Source organism: Ranitomeya imitator, chromosome 3 (genome assembly GCF_032444005.1).
Source record: "Ranitomeya imitator isolate aRanImi1 chromosome 3, aRanImi1.pri, whole genome shotgun sequence".
Classification (NCBI taxonomy): Eukaryota; Metazoa; Chordata; class Amphibia; order Anura; family Dendrobatidae; genus Ranitomeya; species Ranitomeya imitator.
In genome coordinates, this window is record NC_091284.1 from 767632695 (window position 1) to 767654431 (window position 21737).

Sequence of the window (21737 nt, forward strand, 5' to 3'; positions counted from 1 at the left end):
CGCAGGAAGAACGTTTGTTGTTTAGGAAATCCAAAGCAAGCCCCTCTCCACTGCAGCAGAGCTCCAGCAGGCCTGTTCACCTCAAGTCCCTGTGTCAACTAGAACAGTTTGTAGGATTCTGTCTCGAAATGGCCTCCATGGTCAAATCAGTGCCCAGAAGCCAGCACTAAACAAAAGGCAAATAAAAAACTGTGTGGCATTTGCAAAGTTCCACAGCTTGCTAAACAGATGGAAGCTGGAAAAGTGGCAGAAGGTGGGTTTCTCTGATGAATCTTCAGTAGAATTACACCACAGCCGCTGAAAATACTGCAGGAGACCTACTGGAGCCCGTATGGATCCAAAATACTCCCAGAAAACAGTTAAATTTGGTGGTGGAAAGATCATGGTCTGAGGTAACATTCAGTATGGGGGTGTGCGAAACATTTGCAAGATGGAAGGCAATATCAATAGCCTAAAATATCAAGAAGTATTAGCTACCGCTTATATTCCAAATCATAAAAGGGGTCAAATTCTGCAGCAGGATGGTGCTCCATCTCATACACTCTTCTCTACAACAAAGTTCCTCCAGGTAAAAAAGATCAAGGTGCTCAAGGACTGGCCAGCCCAGTCACAAGACATGAATATCATTGAGCATGTTTGGGGTAGGATGAAAGAGGAAGCTTGGAAGAAAAAACCAAAGAATCTAGATGAACTCTGGGAGGCATGTAAGACTGCATTCTTTGATATTCCTGATGACTTCATTAATAAATTCTATGAATCATTGTTGAACCGCATGGATGCAGTCCCTCAAGCTCATGGAAGTCACACAAAATATTAAATATGACTCTAATAGCACCACAACTTCATTCACCAATGTTATGCAACATATATTTGTATTTTAAATTATTTGTTTGAATATCCCATTACTTTCTGTGGGCGACAAAACTTTCTCTTGCCAAAATCTGACCATTCTGTGTCCATTAACTGATCAATATTTCTGCATTGATGTCAATTTTCTTGACCTAAACCACATTTCGGAGCAGCACTTTTTGGATGGTCTGTTTTCTTTCCCTACTTTTCTTTTTCTTTTACTTTTTTTTTTTTTTTATTGCAGCAAAACTACAGCAGAATTTTCTTTAATAGTAAAAGTCCAATTAAAAAGGAGCAATAATTGCATTCAGCAGGATTACAAGCATGCATGAATAATACACGTCTCCAGATGAGAAAATATTTTATTTTATTCTAGTCACTATAGTTGAGAAAAAAAGATCCGTGTTGTCCTTGTGTGGCTTCCAGTCCTTTCCTCCATGGCAGCCGGGCCAAGCCAATTTTTTACTTCTCCAGCCGGCATCCTTGGTCCGGCATCCTGCATACCTACCAGGCCTCAACGCAGAGGTCCGTGTCCCCAGAGACTAGTGACTTGCATGATGTGTTCACCGGAGAAGTGAAGACTTTCCTTGTCCTGCTGACTCGGAGAGCTGGAGTCCAAAAAAAACTATTAGTCGGTTAAATAAAAAAAAATAGTAATATTTAGTGTCGTTGTGGATTTTTTAGTTATTCTCGGAATGTTTCTATTTTTATAGTGGGATTTCTAACCTCAGCCGTAGATGTTTTATGAGCTCCGATCTGACTACAAAGCCTCCGTAGTCAGGACTCCACAACTACTGTGTAAATACGCGGTAACATTCTAAAAATGCTCCATAAATAGCCGACTTCCCAGAAATACCAGAGAAGTCTGTCTGCTTCCTTCTCCACTTTTTATTTGGAGGGGAGAAAAGTCTCCTTATAATAAGACATTGTGGTAGTTATTAACCCCTTCCCGACCTGTGACACAGCGTATGCGTCATGAAAGTCGGTGCCAATCCGACCTGTGACGCATATGCTGTGTCACAGAAAGATCGCGTCCCTGCAGATCCGGTGAAAGGGTTAACTCCCATTTCACCCGATCTGCAGGGACAGGGGGAGTGGTAGTTTAGCCCAGGGGGGGTGGCTTCACCCCCTCGTGGCTACGATCGCTCTGATTGGCTGTTGAAAGTGAAACTGCCAATCAGAGCGATTTGTAATATTTCACCTAAAAAAATGGTGAAATATTACAATCCAGCCATGGCCGATGCTGCAATATCATCGGCCATGGCTGGAAATACTAATGTGCCCCCACCCCACCCCACCGATCGCCCCCCCAGCCCCCCGATCTGTGGCCCGCTCCCCTCCGTCCTGTGCTCCGCTCCCCCGTCCTCCTGCCCGCTCCCCCCGTGCTCCAATCACACCCCCCCGTGCTCCAATCAAACCCCCCCGCACTCCGATCCCCCCCCGTGCTCCGAACCACCCCCCCTGCACACCGATCCACCCCCCCTGCACACCGATCCACCCCCCCTGCACACCGATCACTCTCCCCCATGCTCCGATCCCTCCCCCCCCGTGCTCCGACGCCCCCCCGTGCCCTGATCTCCCCCCCCTGTGCCCTGATCTCCCCCCCTTATACTTACCGATCCTGGCGGGGTCCCGTCCGTCTTCTTCCCCGAGCGCCGCCATGTTCCAAAATGGCGGGCGCATGCGCAGTGCGCCCGCCGAATCTGCCGGCCGGCAGATTCGTTCCAATGTGAATTTTGATCACTGTGATATAATCTATCACAGTGGTCAAAATAAAAAAACAGTAAATGACCCCCCCCATTTGTCCCCCATAGATAGGGACAATAATAAAATAAAGAATTTTTTTTTTTTTTCACTAAGGTTGGAGTTAGAACTAGGGGTAGGGGTAGGGGTAGGGGTAGGGTTAGGGCTAGGGGTAGGGCTAGGGTTAGGGCTAGGGTTAGGGGTAGGGTTAGGGTAGGGTTAGGGGTAGGGTTAGGGTTAGGGTTAGGGTTTCGGTATGTGCACACGTATTCTGGTCCTCTGCGGATTTTTCCGCAGCGGATTTGATAAATCCGCAGTGCTAAACCGCTGCGGATTTATGGCAGATTTACCGCGGTTTTTCTGCGCATTTCACTGCGGTTTTACAACTGCGATTTTCTATTGGAGCAGTTGTAAAACCGCTGTGGAATCCGCAGAAAGAAGTGACATGCTGCGGAATGTAAACCGCTGCGTTTCCGTGCAGTTTTTCCGCAGCATGTGTACAGCGATTTTTGTTTCCCATAGGTTTACATTGAACTGTAAACTCATGGGAAACTGCTCCGGATCCGCAGCGTTTTCCGCAGCGTGTGCACATACCTTTAGAATTAGGCTATGTGCACACGGTGCGGATTTGGCTGCGGATCCGCAGCGGATTGGCCGCTGCGGATCCGCAGCAGTGTTCCATCAGGTTTACAGTACCATGTAAACCTATGGAAAACCAAATCCGCTGTGCCCATGGTGCGGAAAATACCGCACGGAAACGCTGCGTTGTATTTTCCGCAGCATGTCAATTCTTTGTGCGGATTCCGCAGCGTTTTACACCTATTCCTCAATAGGAATCCGCAGGTGAAATCCGCAGTAAATCCGCAGGTAAAACGCAGTGCCTTTTACCCGCGGATTTTTCAAAAATGGTGCGGAAAAATCTCACACGAATCCGCAACGTGGGTACATAGCCTTAGGGTTAGGGTTGGGTTGGAATTAGGGTTGTGGTTAGGGTTAGGGGTGTGTTGGGGTTAGGGTTGTGGTTAGGGGTGTGTTGCGGTTAGGGTTGTGGTTAGGGTTACGGCTACAGTTGGGATAAGGGTTAGGGGTGTGTTGGCGTTAGAATTGAGGGGTTTCCACTGTTTAGGCACATCAGGGGGTCTCCAAACGCAACATGGCGCCACCATTGATTCCAGCCAATCTTTCATTCAAAAAGTCAAATGGTGCTCCTTCCCTTCCGAGCCCCGACGTGTGCCCAAACAGTGGTTTACCCCCACATATGGGGTATCAGTGTACTCAGGACAAACTGGGCAACAATTACTGGGGTCCAATTTCTCCTGTTACCCTTGAGAAAATAAAAAATTGCTTGCTAAAACATCATTTTTGAGGAAATTAAAATGATTTTTTATTTTCACGGCTCTGCGTTGTAAACGTCTGTGAAGCACTTGGGGGTTCAAAGTGCTCACCACATATCTAGATAAGTTCCTTGGGGGGTCTAGTTTCCAAAATGGGGTCACTTGTGGGGGGTTTCTACTGTTTAGGCACACCAGGGGCTCTGCAAACGCAACGTGACGCCCGCAGACCATTCCATCAAAGTCTGCATTTCAAAACGTCACTACTTGACTTCCGAGCCCCGACATGTGCCCAAACAGTGGTTTACCCCCACATATGGGGTATCAGCGTACTCAGGACAAACTGGGCAACAATTACTGGGATCCAATTTCTCCTGTTACCCTTGAGAAAATAAAAAATTGCTTGCTAAAACATCATTTTTGAGGAAAGAAAAATGATTTTTTATTTTCACGGCTCTGCGTTGTAAACGTCTGTGAAGCACTTGGGGGTTCAAAGTGCTCACCACATATCTAGATAAGTTCCTTGGGGGGTCTAGTTTCCAAAATGGGGTCACTTGTGGGGGGTTTCTACTGTTTAGGCACACCAGGGGCTCTGCAAACGCAACGTGACGCCCGCAGACCATTCCATCAAAGTCTGCATTTCAAAAGTCACTACTTCCCTTCTGAGCCCCGACGTGTGCCCAAACAGTGGTTTACCCCCACATATGGGGTATCAGCGTACTCAGGAGAAACTGGACAACAACTTTTGGGGTCCAATTTCTCCTGTAACCCTTGGGAAAATAAAAAATTCTGGGCTAAAAAATTATTTTTGAGGAAAGAAAACGTATTTATTATTTTCACTGCTCTGTGTTATAAACTTCTGTGAAGCACTTGGGGGTTCAAAGTGCTCACCTCACATCTAGATAAGTTCCTTTCGGGGTCTAGTTTCTAAAATGGGGTCACTTGTGGGGGGTTTCTACTGTTTAGCCACATCAGGGGCTCTGCAAACGCAACGTAACGCCCGCAGAGCATTCCATCAAAGTCTGCATTTCAAAATGTCACTACTTGACTTCCGAGCCCCGACATGTGCCCAAACTGTGGTTTACCCCCACATATGGGGTATCAGCGTACTCAGGAGAAACTGTACAACAACTTTTGGGGTCAAATTTCTCCTTTTACCCTTGGGAAAATAATAAATTGCAGGCTAAAAAATCATTTTAGAGAAAATAAAATTTTTATTTTATTTTCATGGCTCTGCGTTATAAACTTCTGTGAAGCACTTGGAAGTTCAAAGTCCTCACCACACATCTAGATTAGTTCCTTTAGGGGTCTAGTTTCCAAAATGGGGTCATATGTGGGGGATCTCCAATGTTTAGGCACACAGGGGCTCTCCAAACGTGACATGGTGTCCGCTAATGATTGGAGCTAATTTTCCATTTAAAAAGCCAATTGGCGTGCCTTCCCTTCCGAGCCCTGCCGTGCGCCCAAACAGTGGTTTACCCCCACATATGGGGTATCAGCGTACTCAGGACAAACTGGACAACAACATTTGCGGTCCAATTTCTCCTATTACCCTTGGCAAAATAGGAAATTCCAGGCTAAAAATCATTTTTGAGGAAAGAAAAATTATTTTTTATTTTCATGGCTCTGCATTATAAACTTCTGTGAAGCACCTGGGGGTTTAAAGTGCTCAATATGCATCTAGATAAGTTCCTTGGGGGGTCTAGTTTCCAAAATGGGGTCACTTGTGGGGGAGCTCCAATGCATAGGCACACAGGGGCTCTCTAAACGCGACATGGTGTCCGCTAACAATTGGAGCTAATTTTCCATTCAAAAAGTCAAATGGCGCGCCTTCCCTTCCGAGCCCTGCCGTGTGCCCAAACAGTGGTTTACCCCCACATATGAGGTATCGGCGTACTTGGGAGAAATTGCCCAACAAATTTTAGGATTCATTTTATCCTATTGCCCATGTGAAAATGAAAAACTGAGGCGAAAAGAATTTTTTTGTGAAAAAAAAAGTACTTTTTCATTTTTACAGATCAATTTGTGAAGCACCTGAGGGTTTAAAGTGCTCAATATGCATCTAGATAAGTTCCTTGGGGGGTCTAGTTTCCAAAATGGGGTCATTTGTGGGGGAGCTCCAATGTTTAGGCACACGGGGGCTCTCCAAACACGACATGGTGTCCGCTAACGATGGAGATAATTTTTCATTCAAAAAGTCAAATGGCGCTCCTTCCCTTCCGAACCTTACCATGTGCCCAAACAGTGGTTTACCCCCACATGTGAGGTATCGGCGTACTCATGAGAAATTGCCCAACAAATTTTAGGATCCATTTTATCCTGTTACCCATGTGAAAATGAAAAAAATTGAGGCTAAAAGAATTTTTTTGTGAAAAAAAAGTACTTTTTCATTTTTACGGATCAATTTGTGAAGCCCCCGGGGGTTCAAAGTTCTCACTATGCATCTAGATAAGTTCCTTGGGGCGTCTAGTTTCCAAAATGGGGTCACGTGTGGGGGAGCTCCAATTTTTAGGCACACGGGGGCTCTCCAAACGTGACATGGTGTCCGCTAAAGAGTGGAGCCAATTTTTCATTCAAAAAGTCAAATGGCGCTCCTTCCCTTCCAAGCCCTGCCGTGCGCCCAAACAGTGGTTTACCCCCACATATGAGGTATCAGCGTACTCAGGACAAATTGGACAACAACTTTCGTGGTTCAGTTTCTCCTTGTACCATTGGGAAAATAAAAAAAATGTTGCTAAAAGATAATTTTTGTGACTAAAAAGTTAAATGTTCATTTTTTCCTTCCATGTTGCTTCTGCTGCTGTGAAGCACCTGAAGGGTTAATAAACTTCTTGAATGTGGTTTTGAGTACCTTGAGGGGTGCATTTTTTAGAATGGTGTCACTTTTGGGTATTTTCAGCCATATAGACCCCTCAAACTGACTTCAAATGTGAGGTGGTCCCTAAAAAAAATGGTTTTGTAAATTTCGTTGTAAAAATGAGAAATCGCTGGTCAAATTTTAACTCTTATAACTTCCTAGCAAAAAAAAATTTTGTTTCCAAAATTGTGCTGGTGTAAAGTAGACATGTGGGAAATGTTATTTATTAACTATTTTGTGTCACATAACTCTCTGGTTTAACAGAATAAAAATTCAAAATGTGAAAATTGCGAAATTTTCAAAATTTTCGCCAAATTTCCGTTTTTATCACAAATAAACGCAGAATTTATTGACCTAAATTTACCACTAACATGAAGCCCAATATGTCACGAAAAAACAATCTCAGAACCGCTAGGATCCGTTGAAGCGTTCCTGAGTTATTACCTCATAAAGGGACACTGGTCAGAATTGCAAAAAACGGCCAGGTCATTAAGGTCAAAATAGGCTGGGTCATGAAGGGGTTAAAGCTCAGACTTCCACAAAAGATGGCGCGTTTCCCAGGTAATAAACGTTTTTTATTTCTGTAAATTCCACAATAATTAAGCAGCTGATGCTTTGTATCTACAGTATGTGCATGTATGTGTATGTATATGTATATATATATATATATATATATATATATATATATATATATATATATATATATATATATATATATATATATATATATATATATATATATATATATATAGTACAGACCAAAAGTTTGGACACACCTTCTCATTTAAAGATTTTTCTGTATTTTCCTGACTATGAAAATTGTACATTCACACTGAAGGCATCAAAACTATGAATTAGCACATGTGGTATTATATACTTAACATAAAAGTGTGAAACAACTGGAAATATGTCTTATATTCTAGGTTCTTCAAAGTAGCTACCTTTTGCTTTGATGACTGCTTTGCACACCCTTGGCATTCTCTTGATGAACTTCAAGAGGTAGTCACCGGAAATGGTCTTCCAACAATTTTGAAGGAGTTTCCCAGAGATTCTTACACTTGTTGGCTCTTTTGCCTTCACTCTGCGGTCCAGCTCACCCCAAACCATCTCGATTGGGTAAAGGTCTGGCGTAGCACCCCATCACTCTCCTTCTTCATCAAATAGCCCTTACACAGCCTGGAGGTGTGTTTGGGGTCATTATCCTGTGGAAAAATAAATGATGGTCCGACTAAACGGAAACCGGATGGAATAGCATGCCACTGCAAGATGCTGTGATAGCCATGCTGGTTCAGTATGCCTTCAATTTTGAATAAATCCTCAACAGTGTCACCCGCAAAGCACCCCACACCATCACACCTCCTCCTCCATGCTTCACGGTGAGAACCAGGCATGTAGAGTCCATCCGTTCACCTTTTGTGCGTCACACAAAGACAAGGTGGTTGGAACCAAAGATCTCAAATTTGGACTCATCAGACCAAAGCACAGATTTCCACTGGTCTAATGTCCATTCCTTTAGCCCAAACAAGTCTCTTCTGCTTGATGCCTGTCCTTAGCAGTGGTTTCCTAGCAGCTATTTTACCATGAAGGCCTGCTGCACAAAGTCTCCTCTTAACAGTTGTTGTAGAGATGTCTGCTGCTAGAACTCTGTGTGGCATTGACCTGGTCTCAAATCTTCAAAATGGCGGGCGCATGCGCAGTGCGCCCGCCGGCCGGCCCCGCGAGAATCTTTGGGGTCTCGGCTGCCGGGGGTAGCCGAGACCCCAAAGAGAATGATCGGGGTCGGTTTTACCGACCCCTGTTTTGCGATCGCCGGTAATTAACTGTTTACCGGCGACCGCAAAAAAAAAAAAAGCTAAGTGTAATTCTCTGTCCTCTGATGTGATCGCACATCAGAGGACAGAGAAATAGGGGGATTTGGGGACCCTATCATACTCACCTGTGTCCCTGGATCCTCCTGCTGCTCCTCCTGGCCGCCGGCAAAAGAAAATGGCGGGCGCATGCGCAGTGCGCCCGCCATCTGTCTCCATCTGCTGGCCGGCAGGAGAACAGCAGTTGGGTCTAAAATTAGGGTTAGGGTTAGGCTTAGGGCTAGGGTTAGGGCTAGAGTTTGGGCTAAATTTAGGGTTGGGGCTAAATTTAGGGTTAGGGTTGCGGCTAAATTTAGGGTTAGGCTTCTTTCACACTTACGTCGGTACGGGGCCGTCGCAATGCGTCGGCCCGACATACCGACGCACATTGTGAAAATTGTGCACAACGTGGGCAGCGGCTGTAGTTTTTCAACGCATCCGCTGCCCAAGCTATGTCCTGGGGAGGAGGGGGCGGAGTTACGGCCACGCATGCGCGGTCAGAAATGGCGGATGCGACGTACAAAAAAACGTTTCATTGAACGTTTTTTTGTGCCGACGGTCCGCCAAAACACAACTGATCCAGTGCACGACGGACGCGACGTGTGGCCATCCGTCACGATCCGTCGGCAATACAAGTCTATGGGCAAAAAACGCATCCTGCGGGCACATTTGCAGGATCCGTTTCTTCTCCAAAACGACGGATTGCGACGGATGCCAAACGATGCAAGTGTGAATGTAGCCATAGGGTTAGGGTTGGGGCTAAAGTTAAGCTGGGTTCCCATTGCGTTATGGGACCGCGTTAAACGGACAGCGTTGCACGGCGAAATTAACGCCGTGCAACGCGTCCGTTAACGCGCCCATTCACGCTAATGGGAACGCGCTACACTAGCGCGTGCCATGATCGGCACGCGCTAGCGACGCGCCGGAGATTCCTGGCGCGCCGCGGACGCTGCTTGCAGCAATGCGCTAGCGCTAAACGGATTGCACTAACGCAATGTGACCCTAGCCTTAGGGCTAGGGTTGGGGCTAAAGTTAGGGTTAGAATTGGGATTAGGGTTAGGGTTTGGATTAGCGTTGGTATTAGGGTTAGGGTTGGCATTAGGGTTACGCTTGGGATTAGGGTTAGGTTTGGGATTAGGGTTAAGGTTAGGGTTGTGATTAGGGGTGTATTGGGATTAGGGTTAGGGGTGTGTTGAGGTTAGGGTTGGAGCTAGAATTGGGGTGTTTCCACTGTTTAGGTACATCAGGGGGTCTCCAAACACGACAGCCAATTTTGCGCTCAAAAAGTCAAATGGTGCTCCTCCCTTCCGAGCTCTGCTGTGCCCCCAAACAGTGGTTTACCCCCACATATGGGGCATCAGCATACTCAGGATAAATTGGACAACAACTTTTGTGGTCTAATTTCTCCTGTTACCCTTGTGAAAATAAGAATTTGTGGGCGAAAAGATCATTTTTGTGTAAACAAAAGCGATTTTTTTTATTTTCACGGCTCTACGTTATAAACTTCTGTGAAGCACTTGGGGGTTCAAAGTGCTCACCACACATCTAGATAAGTTCCTTAAGGGGTCTAGTTTCCAAAATGGTGTCACTTGTGGGGAGTTTCCACTGTTTAGGCACATCAGGGGCTCTCTATACGTGACATGGCGTCCGATCTCAATTCCAGCCAATTCTGCATTGAAAAAGTCAAACGGCGCTTCTAAGTTCTGCGGTGCGCCCAAACAGTGGTTTACCCCCACATATGGGGTATTGGCGTATTCAGGAGAAATTGCATAACAAAATTTATGGTTACATTTCTGTTTTTACACTTGTGAAAATAAAAAAAAAAAAATGGTTCTGAATTAAAATGTTTGCAAAAAAAAGTTAAATGTTCATTTTTTCCTTCCACATTGTTTCAGTTCCTGTGAAGCACGTAAAGGGTTAATAAACTTCTTGAATGTGGTTTTGAGAACCTTGAGGGGTGTAGTTTTTAGAATGGTGTCACACTTCATTATTTTCTATCATTTAGACCCCTCAAAATGACTTCAAATGTGATGTGGTCCCTAAAAAAAAATGGTGTTGTAAAAATGAGAAATTGCTGGTCAACTTTTAACCCTTATAACTCCCTAACAAAAAAAAAATTTGTTTCCAAAATTGTGCTGATGTAAAGTAGACATGTGGGAAATGTTATTTATTAACTATTTTTCGTGACATATCTCTCTGATTTAAGGGCATAAAAATACAAAGTTTGAAAATTGCAAAATTTTAAAAATTTTCGCCATATTTCCGTTTTTTTCATAAATAATCGCAAGTAATATCGAAGAAATGTTACCACTAACATGAAGTACAATATGTCACGAAAAAACAATCTCAGAATCAGCGGGATCCGTTGAAGCGTTCCAGAGTTATAACCTCATAAAGTGACAGTGGTCAGAATTGCAAAAATTGGCTCTGTCACTAAGGGGTTAAACAGGGCACACCTGTGAAGTGACAACCATTCCCGGTGACTACCTCTTGAACCTCATCCAGAGAATGCCAAGAGTGTGCAAAGCAGTCATCAAAGCAAAAGGTGGCTACTTTGAAGAACCTAGAATATAAGACATCATTTCAGGTTATCAGATTATCTTAATATATTCTTACCTTGTAATGTCTTCACATCCTGTTCCGTCCAGATGTGTCCCAGAATGGCAAGTGGCGGAAGTTCACAGACCTCCATATTGGGACACCCAAGTATCTCAATATGGATTCTGCTGTTGGTACCAGCCTCTTGCGCGGTAACACCAACGGAGCGCGCGCACACACGCACATCCACACACTGTATATGCCGTACACACACACATCCACACACTGTATATGCTGTACACACACACACACACACACACATCCACACATTGTATATGCCGTACACACACACATCCACACACTGTATATGCCGTGTATACACACACACACACACACACACACATCCACACATTGTATATGCCGTACACACACACATCCACACACTGTATATGCCGTACACACACACATCCACACACTGTATATGCCGTACACACACACATCCACACACTGTATATGCCGTGTACACACACACGCACACATCCACACACTGTATATGCCGTACACACACACATCCACACACTGTATATGCCGTACACACACACATCCACACACTGTATATGCCGTACACACACACATCCACACACTGTATATGCCGTACACACACACACACACATCCACACACTATATGCCGTACACACACACACACATCCACACACTGTATATGCCATATGCAACACACACAGTATACGTCGTACGCAGCCTCTTGCGCGGTACCACCAGCGGAACACCGTCACGAACACGTTGCTGCCGGGATCAGCCAAATGATTCTCTGACTGCCGACATCTTTGTACAGGAGGAGCGCATGTGCAGTTTTAATGTGACTGCTGCGATCTGTCTGCACAAAGATGGCGGCGGTCTGACTTCCTGTGCCTGTGCAAATTCCGCACAGGCGCAGTGAATCATTCGGCTGATCCCGGTGACTACAGGCAGAGGAAGCCGGTCACATTTAAAGGGGTTTTCCACGAACAAAAGTTCATTTTAAAAATTACTTGTGTCTGACTGTGTATGGAGTATACCACATCTCCTGGGCAGGGGAGGAAGCAAAAGACAATACTGACATTACAGCAGGGGATCATAGAGGATTCATTTTGTGAAGTAAAATGTTTCACTTTTACTTGGTTGTAAACAATATTTTACCTCACAAAATGTATCCTCTGTGATCTCCTGCTGTAATGTCAGTATTGTCTTTTGCTTCCTCCCCTGCCCAGGAGCTGTATGTTATGTACACGGTCAGACAGACAATTTTTAAAATGAACATTTGTTCGTGGGAAAACCCCTTTTAAAAAGCAAATATCAACGCCAACATGGCTCATCCTAAAAAGTACGCCAATGACTATGAAAGGAAAGCAGCAAAGGCACAACGTCGAAGACAACAACGGGCAAATGAGACTCTTAAAGAGCAACAGCATCGCTGGGACAAAAACGATGCATATGGCACATGGGGTAGACAGGTCAAAGAAGAGAGTACAGACTGAGGAAGTCTGCACATGGGGGAAAGAGTGAGTGGATAGATGGGGGAGACATCCTCTACGCTGCAAAGCCTGCCCCCATCGCGACATTACCGCCCTCCCGATGCGATATCATCAGGCCTCCATCTAGTTTCTGTATATGTCCTGATAGAAACTGCTGTGGAGTGCATGGAAGGTGTGAAAGTAGTGTAAGAGGGAACCATCTTGTAGTAGTATATTTATGTACAAAAACACCCATATAAAATGTCTCAAATATCTTCCTATTTACTCGTATAAGATACAATATTCAAAATATTATTGAAAAAATTATGTGGACAAAAATTATCACATTGAAGGACACAAACAAAAAGAGATCCGACACGAATACATATGTATAAGGACCGGGAGTTCAGAGACCATAAGAATCCCCATAATGCAATAGTATTATATAAATGTATTAATATAGCAGCACTGTCACAGTACTAGAGAATAAATATAATATTGTGGGTGTAACTAGAGTAAATTAAAACATATTGCCACCATAGCTGTAACCCTGTGAACGCCCAACATGAATAGTCAAAAATCTAGTGAAGAGAAAAAAGTCTCACCCAAATAGGTCCTTGTAAACGGTCAGACCACGCAGCCCCAACGCGCGTTTCGCGTGAGCTTCCTCAGTAGTATATTGTATCAAGATTTTATTTTGGCTTCTGTTTTACTACAATGGGTGAATTTTACATATTTTCTGGCATCCATGGAAAACTATAATCATTAAGCTGTCAGATCCCCATTAAAGTGACATCAATGAGTTTCACTATAGAGGAATGATTACCGTATTTTTCAGACTATAATCCACACCGGACGCTCCCAGGTTTTAGAGGTGGAAAATAAGGGAAAAAATATTTGAAGCAAAAAATGTGGTAAAATGTTTAATAACATACTATTATATGTGATGTTATTATATAGAATAGTATGTTATGTAGAAGATGGAGCTGCGGGACCAGTGTGGTGTCTGTAAAGTACTGTATGAAGACGCTGGCGGGTGAGTATAAGGATGGGGGCACAGGGCTTATATTTTAAAGCACCACTCCAGCACTGAAAAATAACACTGGCGTGCTGCTTTAAGATCCCATGAAAGAACTATAACTCCCAGCATGCCTCACTACAGGTCGTATGAGAGGAAGCTGCATTGTTTCTAGTGCGGTGTCTGCAGGACCTGTGATGACATCATGAACCAGGAGTGCTCTGTTATGTCATGTGATGCTCCAGCCCGCACTCTTCATTACCTCACACGGGTCCTATATGGGAGCACTCCGCATCAGCAGGAGCCCGGGCTGTACTGACAGGATTGCGGCGATCTCTCCTGTGGCGTCCTGCTCCTGCCACCTCCTTCTACATCGGACACATGATCTCCCCAGCCGCTGCAGGAATCCGGTGCTGGGGAAACAAGATGGGTCCGCTGTTTAAGTGAAGGAATATTCATTTGCTGCTCGGCGCTGACAGGTGGGCCGGGAAGTGGCTAATGAATATTCCTTCATTTTAGGCATCGGGACCACGTGGGTTCCCCATCACCAGATTCCTGCAGCGGCGACATTTTCCTGCCTCCTGCGAGTGCAATCCCACTCCGCCGCTTCCCCATCCCCACATGTTCCATTCGGACCATAAAACGCACCCCACACTTTCCTCCCAAATTTGGTGGAAAAAAAGTGTGTCTTATGGTCCGAAAAATGCGGTAAATAAAATATTGTGATTCCCTACATTTTTCTTGTCCCCGCATACTACAGGTGTGAACATTTTGGGCCAATTTATCTGAAAGCTGATTTATTCCTCATTAGTGATGAGTGAATATGCTTGTTGCTCGAGTTCCTCCGAGCATGCTCGGGTGGTTTCCGAGTATTTTGGAGACCACTCAAGATTTAGTTTGTCGAGGCAGCTGCATGATTTGTGGCTGCTAGACAGCTTGAATACATGTGGGGGTTGCCTGTTTGTTAGGGAATCCCCACATGTATTCAGGCTGTCTAGCAGTCACAAATCATGCAGCTTCATGGACATAAACTAAGTCTCTGAGCATGCCCAAATACTCGGAGACCACCCGAGCATGCTCGGAGAAACTCGAGTAACGAGCATACTCACTCACTACTATTCCTCATGCCTGCTTCATCATCTTTATACCCCATGTAGGGAATTGTTGGTCTAAAGTCATGGTGGCGCTCATAGACAATTGCAGTATTCTCGTCCTTCGACGTTCCTAAGAACAGGCCTCGTTGACTTGTATAAAAGCTCTGAAAATTGCCAAGTTCACTTTGTCTGCAATTTTTGGAGCTGCTGTACAAAATAAGGAATTTAGTCTCTTTTCTATCTTGGATGAAGGCCGTTTTTTTTTTTTAGATAGATGTGGGCCAGCTGTTTTCATGGCTGTTCTGACATTGTGGCCTTATCTCCAGTCGATAGACCTATTTGTGTTAAGACAGGGTCCTTAGAGATCAAGGGCACAAGCCTCAAGGGATATGTCTCCTGATACGCCTTTTTTTTTTATTCAATATATTCCCTATAGTTGACCGAAATAATACTTCTACTGGACAAAACACCCCTGGGCAGATTTATCTAGCTAAGTACACCAAAATTCTGGCATCATTTCTCCAAAAGGCTGTTTTTATGACTTGCACTATATTTATTATGTTTTAGACACTGTTAATTATCAGACTAAATGCCCACACCTCACTGTTTAAAGGGAACCTGTCACCCCCAAAATCGAACATGAGCTAAGCCCACCAGCATCAGGGGCTTATCTACAGCATTCTGTAATGCTGTAGATAAGCCCCCAAAGTATCCTGAAAGATTAGAAAAAGAGGTTAGATTATACTCACCCAGGGGCGGTCCCTGTATGCTGGGCGTCGCGGTCCGGTCTTGGGCCTCCCATCTTCTTACGATGACGTCGTCTTCTTGTATTCACGCTGCAGCTCCGGCGCAGGCGTACTTTGTCCTGTTGAGTGTGCCGGGTCAGAGAGGCCCGGCGCCTGTGCACTGCTGTACTTTGCTCTGCCCTCAACAGGGCAGACAAAGTGCGCCGAAGCCGCAGCGTGAAGACAAGAAGAGGACGTCATCGTAAGACGATGGGAGGCCCCGGACCGTGACACCCATCGTACTGGACCACAGCGGGAACGCCCCTGGGTGAGTATAATCTAACCTCTTTTTCTAATCTTTCAGGATACTTTGGGGGCTTATCTACAGCATTACAGAATGCTGTAGATAAGCCCCTGATGACGGTGGGCTTAGCTCACCTTCGATTTTGGGGATGACAGGTTCCCTTTAAAGAGCTATCGACTCATGTGCAGCACTGTGCGCCAAAATCATGTCACGCATTTTCTTCACAAAGTGAGTCAAGTCACAAGTTGTGTAAGATTAGATTAAAGTCTACAAATTTACCAGAGTTATCAAACCGCATGAACCACTGTGATTAATCTGGGGTATTTTAGGATTGTCTAGTCTAAGTTTACACAGTGTAAGAATTGTACTGTATGTGCGAAGACCAATATAACCAACACTACCACTGTACGGATACATAGTGACTGCTTTATACCTCCAAACTGTTACATAATAAAAGAAAAACCCTATAAAGAGACTAATATTGCCACCATGTAGTCACTGTATAGCGGTACACTCCAGTTGTGGGGACCATAAAAGTGACTACAGGTAAAGGGGCTGTCCGCCACTAGGACATTCACTCTCGATCTGAATGTTAGGTGCTGATAATATAAAACCGCCTATACTCTCCTCCTGTGCCGGCGCTGTTCCAGCGCTATGGGCACTTGTGTTCCTGGAGCTCTTGTGCGGTTGTTGTGATGCCGCCACCCAATCAGCGCTGGCGTCACTGTCCTCCCCTTCAGACAAATCGAACATCAAGAAGAGGTCAGAGATCGGCCACAGCAATGGCTTCTTGTTGATGTTCAATTCGTCTGAAGGTGGGGACAGTGACGCCAGCGCTGATAGGGAGCCCGATTCACGTGTCCATAGCAGCATGACAGCCCCGGGAACACGTGTGCCGGCATCGGAGGGGAGTGTAAGAGTGTTTACTTTATTGATGCCAAACATTCAGATCCAGAAGGGTGGTCCTAGTAGAGGACAACCCCTTTCAATCCAGTGACTTACAAGTTGATGATCTTTTTGTGATGAATTGCCCACTTTTCCCGTCTATTCCATCTGACCCAAACCTCCTGGAAGAACTTGTATCTGAATAGTTTGCCACACAGACACATTTAACGCTTCGTGTGTCCCTTTTCCTACTTTACACAAACTCTCCATCCGACTGTTACGGCCAATTTTGTGACGATTGATTGTCATTACTTCTCCAAATTATGCTACATAAACAATAATGCAGATAGATATTGCCCCTAAACTAAACCTGCCAAGCTGGCGCTAATACTACCACAAATGATAACGGTGATCTTTACAGTAATGGTGCCCTCTGTGCTCTCGCTAGGTACTAACACAATGCTCTCCAGTAAGAAGGCCCCTGGTTTTCACGGTACCACATACAACCGCCTCCTGACCAGCGAGCCAAGCGTGCATGTGCTTGGTAGGGAAATATGCATGGTCCATAATCTCCACCTGACACCTCTACATTCAGAGCTTCTTTCATGCTCTCCTCCTTCCATCCATCCTTCTCTAACCCTTCCAATGCTGCTTACTTGATTCCCAGAGCTGTACACACAGACCTCATCTACGTTCCCTCTAAATTATCTCCTCTGCCATTGTCCAGAACTTTAGTCTTTTCTATTAATTGTTCTGTAAGGCTGATCATAGAACTTCCATGCAAGTTGTATTGTTCCCTGAACTCTATCTGTGCACGGTGGCAATGCTACTTCTATACGACTGACTGCTCTCTAGTTTATGTAGAAGCTACCTTTGGACCATGTTCACACGAACAGTATTTGGTCAGTTTTCTAAATCCGTATTTGTAAGCCAAAACCAGGAGAGGTGAGGAATACAGAAGTGGTGCATATGTTTCTATTATACTTTTCCTCTGATTGTTCCTCTCCTGGTTTTGGCTTACAAATACTGATGTAAAATACTGACCAAATACTGACGGTGTGAATGTGGCGTAATACCATTATGCTTCATGACTCCAGAGGCAGAGCCAAGTGACTGTATACTGCTCGCCTTACTTCTAATCCTCTTTATTCTCAAATACATCACATTTAAATCACAATTGCTGCTGCTTCTTTTACCTGCTTTTTTTTTTTTTTTTTTTCTTTTCATCCATTTTTGTAACGTTCTCACCTGCTCCATTATAGAATCACACCAGTTTACTAAAGCTTCCATAAAATGTCTTTATCCTGTCTCCTTCAGTCTCTCCAAACTGAATTCTACATTTTTATCTTGGTCTCATTGAACAAAACTGAAGAAAACTTTACCCTTTACTCTTTTTCACCAAAACCAACCAAACGTTGATTGCCATTTCTGACCCGTATTTTAAAAAGCATCTGTCACATCTAGAGCTAATGGTCATGGGATCCGGAGCTGTGATGGGAAAGCCTTTTTTTTTTTTTTTTTGCCCCCACCAGATTGGGTTACAGAAATGTTATCAGTCATAATTTGGTAGGCAAAGCAAAACCTTATCTGACAAATCTTGGAAAAAGTCTGTGTGTGATTTAGAGCACATTACAGTATAGATGTTGAAGGTTATGCGCCTTTTTATTGTCCCAGTGCATCTAAAATGAGAATTCTGCGACATGGAACATAGTCTTGATGAAAAAATGTCCTTTATGTTTTTGTTACTGCAGCCTGTATGCAGAGCTTTGTGTCTCCATGGTAACCGACTTTGTGTAGTTGTGCTTTTACTTATTGCTAATATTTGAGCTTGAAAGAGGTTGTCCAGGAATAAAAAAAATTGAGCTTTAAAACCCCCAAAGCCAATGGACACCACCTCTGAGTTTATAAAATCCCTTTAAATATGATCAAATGGGTCAGTCAGCAGCAAAGTCATCACACGCAAGCCTCCAGTGGACTTTCAGTAGCCCACATGTGGTAACCTCTTCTTCTTTTCTCCTTTACATCCTCAGTTCGGGAATACCTGCTACTGCAACTCTGTCCTACAGGCACTTTATTTCTGCCGCCCTTTTCGAGAAAAAGTTCTCGCTTACAAAAGCCAACCCAGAAAGAAGGAGAATCTCCTTACCTGCCTGGCTGACCTCTTCCACAGCATAGCCACGCAAAAGAAAAAAGTTGGAGTTATTCCTCCAAAGAAGTTTATTACCCGGTTACGGAAAGAAAATGGTAAGTATTGCTCATCCTCTTCTTTTATTTATCATTGTTTTTGTCTCGCATGTTTAAGCTGTTGAACCGATAGAAAGATGAAGCTTTGGGGTCTTGTTAGGAAAGACCATGAGTGTGTAATCCGACTACCACAAAGGTGTAGAGCGGTGCGGTTGAGTGCTGCACCTTCTGCATTGATGGTCCATGTACCGCAGCCCTACCGTATGACCGCAGCGCCTGGTGCTGTAGCTGAGCAGTAGGGGGTTTCGAGAGGTCTGACATCCAACAGTCACAAAGGGATAAGCAATTGCTATAGATTCCTAGATAAAAAATAAAAAAAATTAAAGAGTGTTTTAATCTGTCTTCTGTCTGCCGGGAGCGGTGTAATCCCGAAGATCAAACCAGCGGCGTGGCTGTGCCGTTGGCCAACAATAAGCTGTTAGTCTGGCGGTAGAGACCGCTTTTGCCTCTGCACAACATTGGCTAGATGTAGTAATCCTGCTTCAGAGCAGCGTGATAAAGCATAGAGCGCTCATCAGACGGTGTGCCGTTACGACTCGCCAGTACGTCACGTGTCCTGAAGAGGTGAGGCTCCTGCGGATCAATTTGTCCTACTGCAGAGAGGGGAGAGGCTTCTGCTGCAGCCAGTTTTCTCTTAATATATTTATCCGGTTTAATTTTAATACGATACAAAATTCTATTAAACACAAATAGGACGATAAAGGATTGTTGAGATTTTTGTTTTTACTTTTTTGTGCATTTTTTTTTTTTAAGAATGCCTTGATGGTAAGGCACATAAATCCACATCCCAAAACACTGGTGTGCACACCCCTAACATCGTCCGTAAGGCCTCCTGTACACTGTAGTATTATGTATTTGTGTTGTACAGCCCCATAATCTCTGCCCATACAAGCGGACAAGCCCTTTTTTCAAATCTCCATATGTCTTGAGAAAATATAGAGCAGTGATGGGAGTAGTCCTCGGGATGTGATCATGCGGCCATCCACCTTTGCTACCAGTTGTCTGACCTTATTTTATCGTTCTCGGCTGTTCTGTTTTCGGTGGGAAGATGAAAATGCACTGCTGTCCCCGTACATTTGTATAATGCTGGTGTAAGCGGAATCTGTTGCTTTTTGCTGAAGCTACAACTGGATGATGATTATCAGTGTAATCGTAGCCCCCAGTGCTTTTCTGTTCTGCACATCTGTTCAGCTGCTCAGAGGCTCAATGAACGGTCTCCTTTCTCGCCTCCCTCGCAGTTATCAATCCTCTAGACTTCCATTGGTTGCAGGACCTGCAGTCATCTGATGCCATCTCCTGTTCTTAAATGGTGTTTTCCGGTTTTGGAAAAAAGCTGTCTGCACTTTAAAAAAAAAAGTTTATTCACCCTCCCCAGGTCCAGCATGGAGTCTGCACCACTGCTCCTTATGCCTGTTATAGTCTACAGCACTGATGTCTTGTCTATAGCAGGGGTCCCCAACTCCAGTCCTCAAGGCCCACCAACAGGTCATGTTTTCAGGATTTCCTTTGCATTGCACAGGTGATGCAATTATTACCTGGGCAAGACTAAGGAAATCCTGAAAACATGACATGTTGGTGGGCCTTGAGGACTGGAGTTGGGGACCCCTGGTCTATAGCATTGCAGCCAGTAACGGAGCTCAGCGTCTCTGCCCTTGTTGACAGCAGAAAACCCCTTTAAGCCCTTCTTAGCCTTGGAATCTGCACTGATAATACGCGGCTCAGTAATCAGTGCAGTTCTTGTTCTGGAGCTCCTGCTTTCTACTGATGCACTGGCTGGGACCTGCGCCTCCAGTTGATGAGCTTCACCTCGCTAATCTAAGGTGTATGTACCTTTTTAGAAATGAAATCTTCTTAATGCTGCGGTTAGTAAGAGCTCGTACCCTCTAGGCGCGACATTCACACCTCCACCTTGTTACGTTTGAGCTGGCGAGTTTTCTGGCAGTGTACACAAGATGTCGGTGGTGCAGATCATGGTCTAAGTGCGATTCCTCCATCTGTGCAGCATTCCTATTGTATGGTCACTGTCTTTGGGAACGGATAACTTTATATACAGCCACAGATCCAGCATCATTTTTATTGGTTTAAAACCCTGTTCACACCTATTTTCGGATGTCAGTAATTTTTTTTTTTTATAGAATAGGATATCGTTCTACCAGAGTCTATTCACTCTTTTCTGGTGTTACGTGGTCGTGTTTGGTTCCCCTCCTTACAAGAGGCGTAACTTGTTTTTTTTTCCATCCACATAACTAAAGATGGGCAGACATCTGGATGTTCTGATCCAGCGGGTTCGGCCAAACATTTAAAAAAAAAAAAAAATTGTTTGGGTACCAGAACGGTACTTGGACCCAAACCCGGATCCCATTCACTTGAATGAGGGGCCCGAACATCCAGTGTTTACCATGCAGTCATGTGCATGACCGCGCAGCAAACACCGCTTCTGATCAGCGGTAAAATCATCACCACCGGTCAGAGAGCCACCGTTCCCACGGTGTCAGAAGACAGCGTGAGCGCCCAGCTGTGATCGGAGGTATAAACTTTACCTCCGATCACTAGAGTCGGCTGGTGAGACTACTCCCATTGGCCGACGCCTGCTGCTGCTAATAACAGTGAGCGTAAGAGCAGCTGATGGGAGTATTCGTCAGCCGGCTCCTGCGTTGTAAATAAATAATAATAAAAGAAAAGGCCATGGATATTGCGCCCCCCCAGCCAAAAAATTGCAGCCATCCAGAATTAGCACGTCTATTAGATGTAGCAATTTGGGTGCTTTGCCCGGCTTTTCCCACTTGCCCTG

At 44.7% G+C, this 21737-nt stretch overlaps 1 protein-coding gene across 1 annotated transcript in view; it reads left to right on the plus strand.

Moving 5' to 3' along the window:
* USP12 (ubiquitin specific peptidase 12) overlaps positions 1-21737 on the plus strand; it is a 100415-nt gene that overhangs the window by 63027 nt on the left and 15651 nt on the right. Inside the window, exon 3 of the mRNA XM_069759049.1 lies at positions 18733-18946. Coding sequence (XP_069615150.1) covers positions 18733-18946 — 214 coding nt within the window. The remainder of the gene's footprint in view (positions 1-18732; positions 18947-21737) is intronic.